The 12,558-nt window shown below is 56.5% G+C and overlaps 1 protein-coding gene across 1 annotated transcript; it reads right to left on the reverse strand.

The window, feature by feature from the left end:
- Nucleotides 1-10,551: 10,551 nt before the first annotated feature.
- Nucleotides 10,552-10,902, reverse strand: LOC129516140 (vesicle-associated membrane protein 5-like). The gene has a single exon (XM_055335470.1). It carries the CDS (start codon nt 10,900-10,902, stop codon nt 10,552-10,554), a length of 351 nt encoding a protein of 116 aa, XP_055191445.1.
- Between the last annotated feature and the right edge of the window lie 1,656 nt (nt 10,903-12,558).

Below are 12,558 nucleotides of genomic sequence, written 5' to 3' on the forward strand. Positions count from 1 at the left end.
CACAGAGCCCTTAGCCCCAGCCCTTCAGACCTCTGCGGAGGCCACGCACGGAAAGGCCCCAAGGAAGCTTTGGTTCTGGCCTTGCTGGGAGACGTGTCCTGGACCCTCCCGTGTGAGACTGTATAAGGACGGGGGTGCAGAACCATGGACAGGGGAGCAGAACTCCTGCCGTGGCACATTCCTGCGCCAGGAGACACCTGCTCTTCACAAGGCCAGGCCGCCATGCGCTGTGGGAGCCATGAAGCAGGGTGAGGAGGTGGGGCTGGGGGACCAGCGGCCTCTCTGGGGAAGGGTCCGGGCAGGACTGAGTGGGGAATGGGGAGAGCTTCACAACCCAGGATGGGAGCATGGGGCTGTCCTGCGGGTGTGGGTGCTGTGGTGGCTGCATGTGGGAGACGGAGGAGCAGGGAGGTCTCCTAGAGCTTTATCTTGAGCAGCTCAGGGAATGGGGTCAGGATGGAACGCTGGTCTGGAGGCCCTGTTCTAGAACAGTCTGTGACTCCACGTGTTCACCTTCTTTTCCCATTAAAAAGGCTGCCGCCATTCTCTCTGCCCACACTTACCAGCCCTCCTGGTTTCTCCTGCTCTCTGTGGGATCCACCCTGGAGAAGAAAATTAGGCAAACTTGGTCTTTGGTGGCCCTGCCCTGCCACAGTCAGCCATTCTTTATCCTGGGTGCCAATGGCACAGGGAAAAAGCCAAAGATAGGGCTTGGACTGGCCTGCTGGTCCTGCTCAGCCCCCCTTGTCCAAGGTTTGTGTCCTGCTTCCTGAACCCACCGCTCTCCTCATCTTCAGTGACTCTTCCCAGCTGTCCTGGGCTGCTCGGCATTTCCTAGAAGCGATGTGGCAAGGTGTGGAAGCATGCCCACACCCACATGGACAGGCCCTGATGGACAGAAGAAGAAGACACACAGCCTGTGCACCTCACACTTTGGGCACAGGACTGCCCACAAGCAAAGGGAGCCCAGTCACAGCCCCAGAACAGCCCAGGCTCCCCCAGCAGGCCACCTGCTGCCCATGAGACATCCCCGCTGGCAGACACCGGGGCTGGTGGCAGCTGCCCGTGGCTTTGACACACTTCAAGGGAAGTTCCCAGCTTCCCTGATGCCCCTGGTGCTCTGGACGGGGCGTTCAGCACCTACGTGGTGGTCCTTAGCTGGATGCTGGAGCACTCCATTAAATGATGGCTCAGGAGTCATCTTTATTCTTAAAGAATATGCAGCTTTTATGAGAATGGTGTTGCCTGGTAGCAGCTCTGGGTGAAGACATCACAACAAAAGACAAGTACAGAACCATCTGTCCTATGAATATGGAGGGACTGGCTCTCAGCAAAATGCCAGCACAGACTCCAGCGGCCTACCGCAGGCATTGCACACCATGACCAAGTGGGATTTACCACAAGGAGGCAACGCTGGCTTAACACCCAAACATCAAATAGCGTAATAATATCTCCTATCAGTAGAATAAAAAAATAACTATCACACGATCACTCCCTGTACATAGAGAAAAGGCATCTGGCAACATCCCAAAGTCTTCTCATGATAGACACCCTGAGGGACGAGGGACAGGAGGAACCTCCACCTGCTGCAGGGCATCCCTAGGAGCCACCGCCAACGTCACACCTGACAGGGAAAGGCTGCATGTGTCGCTGGCGGTGTACAACAGAGGGCAGCTGGCTGTGCTCCCCCCGACCTGCCATAACACTCAGGCACACACCAGGGGGGATGGCAGCATGTGCACACCCGACCTGGTGCTCCTACATTTATAGCCGCATGACTCATAACAACCAAAGGTGGACCAGCCTTCAGCCCACTCGGGCAAAGGAGCAGAACGTGGTCCGGCTGCACAACAGCATGGAAGAGTAGTGACACCTGCTACCACGTGCGTGGATCTTGAAAACATTACCCCAGACAAAGGGAGCCAGACACAAAGTCCGGGGCCTCGTGACTCCATGCACACTGAGGGCCCAGCAGGGGGACGCTACGGAGACCAGGAGGAGGAGGTAGGTGCTCGGCACTGAGGGGCACAGGTGGGCGGGGGTGACAGCCGCAGGATTCGGGGTTCTCCTTGAGGAGACAAAGATGCCCCCAACTTGTGGCAGCTGCACAGGTCTGAGAAGATAGCGGCGACCAGCTGCTGTGCGCTTGCAGTGGGTGACCTGGTGGGTGTGAATTAGATCCCAATCAACCTGGTAATGTTAGAATGCACCTGAACCCACCCACAGGGTGACCCACCCAATCGATCCCCAGGGCTGCTGGGACGGGCATGACACTGGACGGCGGCCAGATCTCCACCACAGCCTGGGGCCGCAAAACAGAGGGGAGGCATCAGCAGGGCTGAGCCCCCCCAACCTCTGGTGTCTGCTCCCACCTTTGATGTTCCCTGGCTCATAGACATGTCACCCCAACCCTTGCCTCCACTGTGACGTGGTGCTCCCTGGGTGTCCACATCCCTCCTCTTCCAAGGATGTCAGTCACTGGACTTAGGACCTGGTCCAGTACAAGCTTGATGGCACTTGCAAAGGCCCTATTTCTGAATAAGGCCAATACACAGGCATGGAGGTTAGGACTTGAACGTATCTTTTAGGGGCACAAAATCCACCCCCCACAGGCTACAAGAATTTGCCTTTATGGCGCATTTCATTGAATACACCTTCTTGGCCTGGGGAGGCAGGGCTGGGAAGCAGTGGCCTGTGTCACTTCCAAGGGTCCTGCTGACCAACTGGCTTATGTTCTTCATTGCTTCCAGTATTATTTCCTTTGTTTTCATTAATTTATTTTGTGTTTAATTGTTCAGGGTTTGGGGGTTTTTGCTTCAGGTTTTCATTCTATAAACACAGAGCACTAGACAAGCACAGTGTTTATGAACTACTACATAGTTTCCTTCCTTTGTCATCATGGCTTTGACCTGGGCATCCACCTCAGACAGGATGGTTGAAGGACCAAGTACCCCTCAATGTGGAGGGGAGACCACAGTCCCCACGCCCACGGCCAGAGCGTGGACATCGCTTCCCAGGCCCCCGTGCACTTGCACAATCAGAATGAAACGGGCTCCCCACCCCAGGCCAGCCAACCCCAAATGCTGCGCAGCCTCTGAGCACCCCCAGGAGGGACTTCATGCAGACCGGCCCCTCCCTCCCCAGCTCAGCCCACCTTTCGTCGCCTTTACTTGCTTGCATGTCTGCTCTCCTTGAGGATGAGATGCTCCTGATTGGAACCAATCACATTTACTTCCCAGATGCCCAGAACAGCTCACAGAGGCTCTCCTCTGCCTCAGATGTGCAGACCCCCCACCTCTGCTCTCGTCCAGGACTCACATTCAGCGCCCTTCATCCCCGCGGGACCCTGAGCTGCTCTGATTCCAGACAAGCCATGCTGAACCCAGTGAGCTCCACTCCTGCTCTTGGACCCGAGGGGTTCCCCAGGGGGTCCAGAAGGCAACCCCTCCACCATGTCACCAGGCACTGCATCCTGGAGACGGGGCCAGACCCTAAGAGCCACCTGGAACCCTGCACTCCCCAGAGACCAAACCGGCCCTGGGGCCAGGAGCCCCCAAGGCCCCTGAGCAGGTGCCTCTGCCTCGCACCAAGGGACACGGTAGGCAGCAGGAAAAGAGGACTTGTGGGTTCCAGCATCAGCCCCTGCTTGACTGGGGCGAAGGAAAACAGTTAGAAGGTGGAGGGGTCATTAGCATTTGTCAGTAAGAAGCAATAGGAATTTCTAAGCAGCGGCATCTGGAAGAGCAGAAGAGATCACACTTCAATCACCACAAAAACCTCTGCTCATTACACACAATCATTTTTAGTTATTAATAGACACTCGCTAGACACTGACATTTCACACATTTCCTCCACAATGCGTTGGGGACACTTCTGGCGTTCAGTTTATCATTTTCATCAGTGTCTTCCACAGATTGACCGCCCGACCCCAAAAATCTCACACTGTCACTCATCATAAGTGAATTTATCAACATGTACGTAATCGGAATACACATGAGAGTTTTAACTGTTTGCATACGAAATTACTTCATTCTTCACGCTTCAAAAAAATTCAATTTTGCATAATAAATGATGATAAGGTCCAGTTGACAATTACATAGGTGGGAATTGTGTGAGGAGATGCCTGGAATTTCAATGGGCTGAGAGCGTGTCTGGAGGCTGCTCTCTGGTGCTGGGGGTTAACTCAGAGCCCCCTGCCCCCACCTGGGACTCCTGTCCCCCACCTGAGGCCCCCTGCCCCCACCCGAGGTTCCCCAATCCCCACTCGAGGCCCCCACCCAAGGCCCCCCAACCACCACCCAAGGCCCTTCAACCCCCACCCAAGGCCCTGCCCCCACCTGAGGGCCACCTCCCTCACGTTGCTGCTGGCATGTCTCCTGTTTGTACCCCCTCCTGTGACACATCCTCCAACTGGCTTAGATGCACAGTCAGGCGAATATTAAAATTAATTAGGCTATTACTGTACTGCAGAGGAACAGCAGCTTGTCAAAAAAAAATCTTGCAGTGACCACCCCCCACCCCCGCACAAAAGTCAGCGACCAGCTTAACGCTGCAAGGAAGACCCCCCAGGATGCTTGGGGTTTGGACTCTTCACATCAGAGAAGAAATGAGAGCCGGGTGTGTTCTAGGCTTTTCCAAGGACAGCCAGTGTCCACCACACATGCTTCAGACGGAAACCAGATTTTACATCTGATTACAGCGGTTCAGGGATTGTGCTGCGATGTGACTCCTTAATGAGATTCGTCCCTCCTGCCCTAAACCCACACATGGCGTCCATGTAGGGCCCACAGAAACCATTGTCCCCTGCTGCTGTCACTCTTCCCCAATTTCACTGTGACGCACTTGAGGGTCAGAGGCCCCCAATGGCTCTGAGGCTGACTGCAGCCTCCCAGCCCCATAGCCCCACAGCCCCAGACCCCCGGCCCCCAGCCCCGCAGCCCCCAGGTGCCTGCATCACAGCCACTCCCACCGCTGGGGCGGCCACTGGGAAGCACAATGATCTGAGAGCCTCAGGAAAACCGTCCTCCACTCCTGTTAAAACACAAATCCATATACTGTGACATAATCCCTAACCCCCTTTCCCATTGAATATCTACAAAGTTGACTGGCATGTTCTCACCTTAAAAAATTCCTATAATTTTTCCACCCATGTGGCAGCGTGTGACTGCCTTGGAAACGCGAGGCTGTGCGGGGCCCCCACACCCCACCATGGGAGGGACGCCTCCAAGTCGGGCTCAGGGGCTACATTCTGGGTGCCCGTGCTGGAGGCTGCATCCTCCCGAATCCACCGCCAGCCCACGTGGAGCGCCAGCCACTGTCATTGCCCCGGGAGTGTGACAGGATCCCTGCCCGCCTGCCCCCACGGGTGGCTGTGTGGCCTCAGTTCCCGCCGTGGGGCGCTAGCCACAGTCCCGCCAATGGCCTGCCCCCAAAGGCTTTGGGAAACCTTGGGTGGGTGGAGGAATCAGGCTCGTTCCCAGCATTTCCTCAGCAGGTGCAGAAATAAATGTCACCAGATTCACCGGATCCAGAAATCCACCAGGAGAAGGGGAGGACGAAGCACCTGCCTTCGGAATCTGGCCTCGCTGGATAAATAAGACAATGTCGCATTGACCCCACAGAACAAGATAGTCCAGGAGTATGTGTGTTGGGAGGGTGCACCTATACACTACAAGGTGCCTCCCCCGCTGCATCTGACTCAGTGTGACAAGGACACATCCCAAGGATGGATCGCCAGGGGCTCCCTCGAGCAGCTGTCCCCACTCCCACCCACACAGCAGGGCAGGTGACCTGGAGTGAATCCCAAGTACATCTCAGTTCTTGCTTAGGGGGACGCACCACACCTGGGAATGCCAGATCCACTATGACACCTTCCACATGACAGCCCCTCAGTGACGTCCCAACTATGACCCCCCCCCACTGTGATGCACCCCATGACACCTTCCCTGTGATGCCCCCATGGTAACACCCCCTTGTTATCCCTCCCGGGAAACCCTGACACACACATCAGGGTCTGGGGCAGTGTCCCCAAGATGAAGCCGCCATCCAGCTCCCCTAAGTATTGGCCTGCAGGACCCCAGACCCCGCCGTGGTCCCCAAGGATTCCTTTCTGTTAGCACCTGCACCCAGAGCCCCCAAACCCAGGACACTCAATGCCCTAGGGTGAATCCACACAGGTGTTCGATTCCACTGCTCCAAACCACTGCAGCCACCACGGGGGCTCTTATAAGGGATCAGTCATATGAATAGAACAGAACAGACGCAGAAGGTGGTTAGCATGGATCCAGTGGGTGCCATGGGTGCTGTGGGTGATTTTCTTTGTTTATTCATGAGAGACACAGGGAAAGAGGCAGAGACACAGGCAGAGGGAACAGCAGGCTCCATGCGGGGAGCCCGATGGGGGACTCCGTCCCAGGACCCCTGGGGTCATAGTCCTGAGCCGAAGGAAGACACTCAACCGCTGAGCCACCTGGGCTTCCTCAAAAAATGAAGTTTTTTTAAAAAGAGAGCACTCACTGTATCCATGAAAGAACAACATTTAATACAGGGAATGAAACAATCCCGGTGTGTCAAGCGCCTTGAGCGCTGAGTGATATTTACAGTGTGATACTGTGAGCTCAAGGAATCCTATGGTTGTGGGCTCCGGGGCGGGGGGGGGGGGGGTCGGAGGGAGAGGGAGGGAAGTGAGAGCAAAGGCTTCATAACAGGAGCCAATAAGGGAAACTCAAGAATGGCAACATAAGGGATCCCTGGGTGGCGCAGCGGTTTGGCACCTGCCTTTGGCCCAGGGCGCAATCCTGGAGACCCAGGATCGAGTCCCACGTCGGGCTCCCTGCATGGAGCCTGCTTCTCCCTCTGCCTGTGTCTCTGCCCCTCTCTCTGTGTGACTATCATAAATAAATTAAAAAAAAAAAAAGAATGGCAACATAAGCTTGTTATTTACAAATACAGAGTAAATAGCAGGAGAAAGGAAAGTTTCCTGCCTCGTTGTAAAGTGAGATGATTTTGTGAAACTATGTCCCTGCATTATTTTGATTAAAAAGTAAGTGGCCGTGGTCAAAAACCACCTGGAGAGATTTGGAGGCGGCCAGGGGGGCAGGGTGCCCCCGGGGAGCAGGGGTGGAGAGACCAGGTCATACCCCCTCTTCTGCCCCTGCTGCCGTCCCCTGGGCGTGGGAGCTGCTGGAGCCATGGCCACCACATGCCCTCCCCTCAGGAGCAGGTTTTCCCAATGGGCACTGGCGTGGGGTCACCCCATCGTCCTCGAGGCCCAAGGGAGCCATGGGAGGTGGGGGCGGATGTCATTTCTCTGTGTCTGCCCCACACTCATTTGGCCCGGGCTTAGTGTCCCCAAGGAGGCGTAGACGGGCAGCTGCCACTGCTGTGATTCTCTCTGCTGGCCCAGCACCGCCGGGCCACACGTCTGTGTCCGCGTCCTCGGAAGCCTGGCGGCACTCTCCACCCCGAAGCCCTGGGCATGCGCCTGGGCTGCCTCCCCCGGAGCCTCCACGGCTCAGGAACACGGGCTTCCGGGCCCCTTGGCCATCAGCAGGCTCTTCTGTGCTTTCCCTCCTGTTTCTGTGGCCACCGGGGAAATGGCAGGGCCAGGCGTCCCCACGCCGAGCGCTCCTCTCGGGAGCGGCCCACGCGCCACAGTGCACATGGAGCCCCGCATCCAGCCGGAGGAAGAGCGGCGGAGGAAGGCCAGGGTGGCAGGTCGCCTCCCAGACAAAGCAGCGGAGGAGCCGAGTCCTGCCAGGCACAACGCAGTGTCCACCACGGCAGCGAAGGTGCAGGAAGCACACGTAGGCAGACAGCTGTGCACTGCAGGCGCATCCTGGAAGTCCCAGTGGAGCACAGGCTGCACCTCCCCACGCTGGCGCCCGGCGGGCACCAACCAGGGCACCCAACACGGAGCAGGGCCCGTCGGAATCCCTCCCTCACCAGGGAGCCGCAGAAGTCAAGCGGGAATGCCCACCATTCATCAGTCACCCTGTCTCACCCGTTTGTCCGAGCAACAGTAGAAGCAGAACCGGCCGCAGGGCAGGTGTTTGTTGGCGGAGGAGTGCCAGGCTCGCCCAGGTCTTGCTCCTGCCCAGCCCACCCATCCTTCCCTGTCACCTGATCGGCACGGCCCTTTGTCACAGTGGAAAAGTAGACGGGAATCTGCCAGTTTCCCTCAAGAACTGTGAGTCGTTGGAGGAAAGGTCATGCAGGGGCCCTTTGCAAATATATGCTAATAACCATGTGTTAGATGAGCTTTATTAAAATTAAACACTGTGTGTCCATGTGGATCTACTGGAGACATAGAGTCTAGAAAGACAGAGAAGCACGCTGCCGGGCAGTGAGCCAGCCCACAGCAGACGCTGTAACCACACAGTGGCACTCCAGGCCTGTGTGGCCATGTCCACACGGCCAGCGGGCACATTCCTGGTAGGGACGCCTCCGAGTGGCCACCAGCATGCCAGAAGCTGGCATACAGTCGGAGCAGGGCGCAGTAGGAGCCAGGCCTCCAGCGGGGGTGGCCGCCCTCGGCACAGTGTCCCCAGCCCCCTCAGCATACGGCACATTGGGCTGTGTTAACTCACAGGCCAGCCCCAGTGACTTATAATAACCTGCCCAGCCTGGACCAGCTGGCCTTGGCTGCATCGATGACAAAAGTCTACTAACCAAATCCATGACAGATCACATCCACAGAGGTGAATTTTGCCTTATTTAATTAAAAAAATGTAATGACTTAAGAAATTAAAGTAGTAGAACTTCTGCCTCAGAGCCTCAGAATGGGTCCTGATGGGACCTTCACCGGGTGTCCTCTCAACCTGCAAAGGGGAGAAGCGACTCACGATGAGACGCACGGGTAGAGACCAGGAGTGTTGGCACAGATGCAGCGAGACCAGTTGGTTCCACGAGGATGGGAATGGGTTGGGAAGCTGAGGGGAGCTGGGCGGGAGGGACAGCGCCCCAACCCACACCGAGGTCCACACGGAGAGTAGTCCCCTACCTCGCCTCTGCCCAGGGTGGCCTCAGAATTCCATCCTGTGTCACAAGCTCAATATCGCTCAACCCCCACGACCCCCTGCCAGCAGGGCAGCCTGTACACAGCAGGTGCTCAGGAAATGCTGGAGGAGTGGATGAGCACATACACAGGGAGGAGCCTGTGGGGACACGTGGGAATGCGGGGAGCACTGGCCATCCGTGGGGCAGGGAGAGAGGCCTCAGGAGAAACCAGCCCCATGACACTTGCACCACGGCCCCCCCACCCCCACCCCGCCTCCAGCACCGAGAGGGATGATTTCCCGCAATTAAGGCCCTGCCTGTGGGATCTGTTACGCGGCCCTGCAGATGAACACCGGCCTGCAGGAGAAAGCCATTCATGGAGGCCTCCCCAGGGCCATCGGGGCCTCCGGGCAGCAGAGAAATGAGGAACCTGTCTCGGCTCCCCCTCTTGCCTCGGCTGCCCCTCCTGCATGGTAGCGAAGGCATCCCTCAGAGTTGTGCCTGCTCCAGGGAGAAGGAGCAGTGCACGTGGGCGCCGTGGGAAGGGCAGGCGACCATGTGGGGGCACGAGTGGGAGGGTGGGGGGCGAGCCTCAGCGTCCTAAGGCCAGGGTCAGGGAGAGGGGCAGTCGAGGCACCAGGGCTCCCAGGCCGTCAGGGTGTCACCGTGGGCCCACAAAAGACGCGGAGACCTGCTGTGAGCCATCCACCACCTGGACCCCCCAAAATGTCACCACCACTAAAGGCAGCAAAACGAACTCTGAAGGACTATTCTGAAAGAAAGGAGGGAGGGAGGGAGGGAAGGAAGGAAGGAAGGAAGGAAGGAAGGAAGGAAGGAAGGAAGGAAGGAAGGAAGGAAGGAAGGAGTAGAGACACGAGCAGTAACATGGTTCGTGGGATCTTTGATTTAAACATTTAAATATTTAAAATATCTTAAATTTTAAAAAAATTAAAAAAATAAAATATCTTAAATTATTTAGAGCAATTCCTACAAAGGAGATTACGGACATAACGGCAAAACTTTGAACACCGCCAGATCACAAATAAAAGTATCATTTTAAATTTCCTACGTGTGATATTTTCATTGTGGTCGTATAAATGTTCGCCTTTGTTCTCAGGATACACAGTATTTCCAAGCATCACGGGATGCCTGGGTGGCTCAGTGGTTGAGTGTCTGCCTTTGGCTCAGGGCGTGATCCCAAGGTCCTGGGATCGAGTCCCACATTGGGCTCCCTCTGGGGAGCCTGCTTCTCCCTCTGCCTGTGTCTCTGCCTCTCTCTGTGTGTCTCTCATGAATAAATAAAATCTTTTTTTTTTTTTTTTAACCAAACAGCAGCTTTTACTGAGCTCCAGGTAAGGCTGGCCTGGCACAGCTAGTGCAGCAGGCTGCCCTCAAGGGCCAGTCTGTGGTGTGATAGGAGATGCAAAATTGCACACATCAGAGTTGCTCTTCATTGCTCAGTTGGGTGGCTCAGATGGGAGCAAACGCCAGGGTTCTCTGGAGACCAGAACCAGCCAGTGTGGCCCCTCGGCCTATCCTCAAGGCCCAGCTGGGTCAGCCCCCAGGCCCTGAGGCAGCGCCGGTGTCCTGGGCGTGTGGAGTACTGCTGTCCCCACTGCTCCACGGGAGAAAGATGACCAGTAGCACAATCAGGATGATGAGCAGGCCAACGCCCACCACCAGCCCCAAGTAGATCTGGCAACGGACATTCTCCCAGCTCTTCTTCTGGGCCAGGTTTTTGGTTGTCTTGCTGAAGGCTGAGCGCATGTCCAGCAGTTGGTCTGAATGCAGCTCCAGCTCGGCCAGTTTCCCATCGTGCTCCAGGACCTTGTCGAAGTTGTTGAGCATGATTTCTGTTACCTCATCCGCCTGCCGCTGGCATCGTTCCAACTCTTTCCCTGCCATAGCTGCAGCCACTGCCTCGCCAGACAGCGGGGCTCTTGTGTCGCTGCGCAGCCGCGGTGCCAGATACCCGGGCTAAATAAAATCTTAAAAAAAAAAAAAAAACCAACAAGTGTCATAATATCTGCATCTCACTCTCAAATGGCTCAGCCAGTAAAACACATCTAGAGGAGCACACGCGTGTGCACACTGGACAGATGACACACGTCAAAATGGCAAGAGTAAATCCAGGTGGAAGTTAAGATGTTCCCGTGGGTTTGCGATTTTTCCAAATAAAAGTTGGAAGAAAAGAATGCAAATAAATAGATGACATTTCTGGGGGGAGATAAGCAGGAAGGAAGAAGCCTGTGAGGAGAAAGAGAACCTGCCTGAGTCTGTGGGGTAAGGTGACGACTTCAGCGTCAAGAGCAGTGCGTATGAGGATGACTGGGGCAGATTTATAACCAACAACAACGTCAGGGCCAATACCATGGGGGAGGGGCAAGTGCGGCCCCGGCCTCACGGGCCTCACAAGCCTCACAAGCCTCACAGGTCTCACCGTCCCCACGGGCCTCATGGGCCTCACGGGCCTCATGGTGTTGGAAGGAAGCCAGGGCACTGGGACAGCGGTGGGAGATGCAAGGCAGCTGTGAACAGGACAGGAGTCCAGGGACTGCAGGCCCGAGAGCACGCCCTGGCCACCTGGGAGGAAAGCCCACAACAGGTCACACAAGCTAAGGTTGTAGACAAAGACCCCAGGCGTCCACTACTGCGTGCAAGGTCACTGAATTGAATCATCAGGTAAAATGGAATCTCCAATCAAAAGTTTCTAAAAAGCACAGTTTATAGAAACAAGTATAAAAGAAAATAATTTGAGACACTGAAAGCAAAGAGCCTCAAAAGATAAATCGGGAAACACTAAGTCTGTGTTGGCCAGGGGGTCAAGAGCCCGCATTCCAGAAGGGGAGCCCCACACTCGCCCTACACTCGCCACCCAGCACACCAGCACCAGCGTGTCTGCAGCCCGCACGCTCCCCCAGAGTGCCCTCGTGGAGATGTCCTAGCTCCTCCCCGGGTCTGGCAGCCCTTCCTTCCTTCCAATCTTACTGTCTGGCTCTCACTCCCGGATCCTGGGGGGGCTAGGGGGGCTGAAGCAGCCATCCCTCCAGGTGGGGGGAGCATGACCACGGGCCAGAACTCTCCCTCGCCTTGTCCCCTGACCGGGCTCCAGCCCCCCACTCCTCCCCCTGCCTGGTGGCTCTGACCCCCACCCTGCAAACACCAGCTCCGTGCCGGCCACCACGCAGGCCTGTCCTTCTGCGCTGCCCAGAGAGCCCGCGTGCAGGCCCTGCTCCCAGGAAGGAGCCCAGGAGGTGAGAGGGGAGGACGGACACACTGCTGTTCCTGCCGAGGCTGGTTTCTGGGGACTCCACGGAAATGCTGGTGTCCCCGCCTCCTGTTGCACATGCACACGCACATGCAGATGTAAGCAAAGGTTCTGGGGGCGGATGAGGCAAGGGTGGCCCAGGGGTTGGACAGAAGCCAAGTGGAAAACACTGGGCAAAGCTGTGGGGAGGGACAGTGTGGGAGCCGGGGGTGATGGCAGCACGGAGCCCCCACTGACCATGCTATTGGTTCAGCGCCCGAGGCACAGACCCCAACTGCGTCCTGGCTGTTGCC

The sequence above is a fragment of the Nyctereutes procyonoides genome, unplaced genomic scaffold, assembly GCF_905146905.1.
Source record: "Nyctereutes procyonoides isolate TBG_1078 unplaced genomic scaffold, NYPRO_anot_genome, whole genome shotgun sequence".
In the NCBI taxonomy this organism is placed as follows: domain Eukaryota; kingdom Metazoa; phylum Chordata; class Mammalia; order Carnivora; family Canidae; genus Nyctereutes; species Nyctereutes procyonoides.

Bases quoted from the DNA above. Each gene is read 5' to 3' on its own strand.
- LOC129516140 (XM_055335470.1), bottom strand. From the start codon at position 10,902: ATGGCAGGGAAAGAGTTGGAACGATGCCAGCGGCAGGCGGATGAGGTA.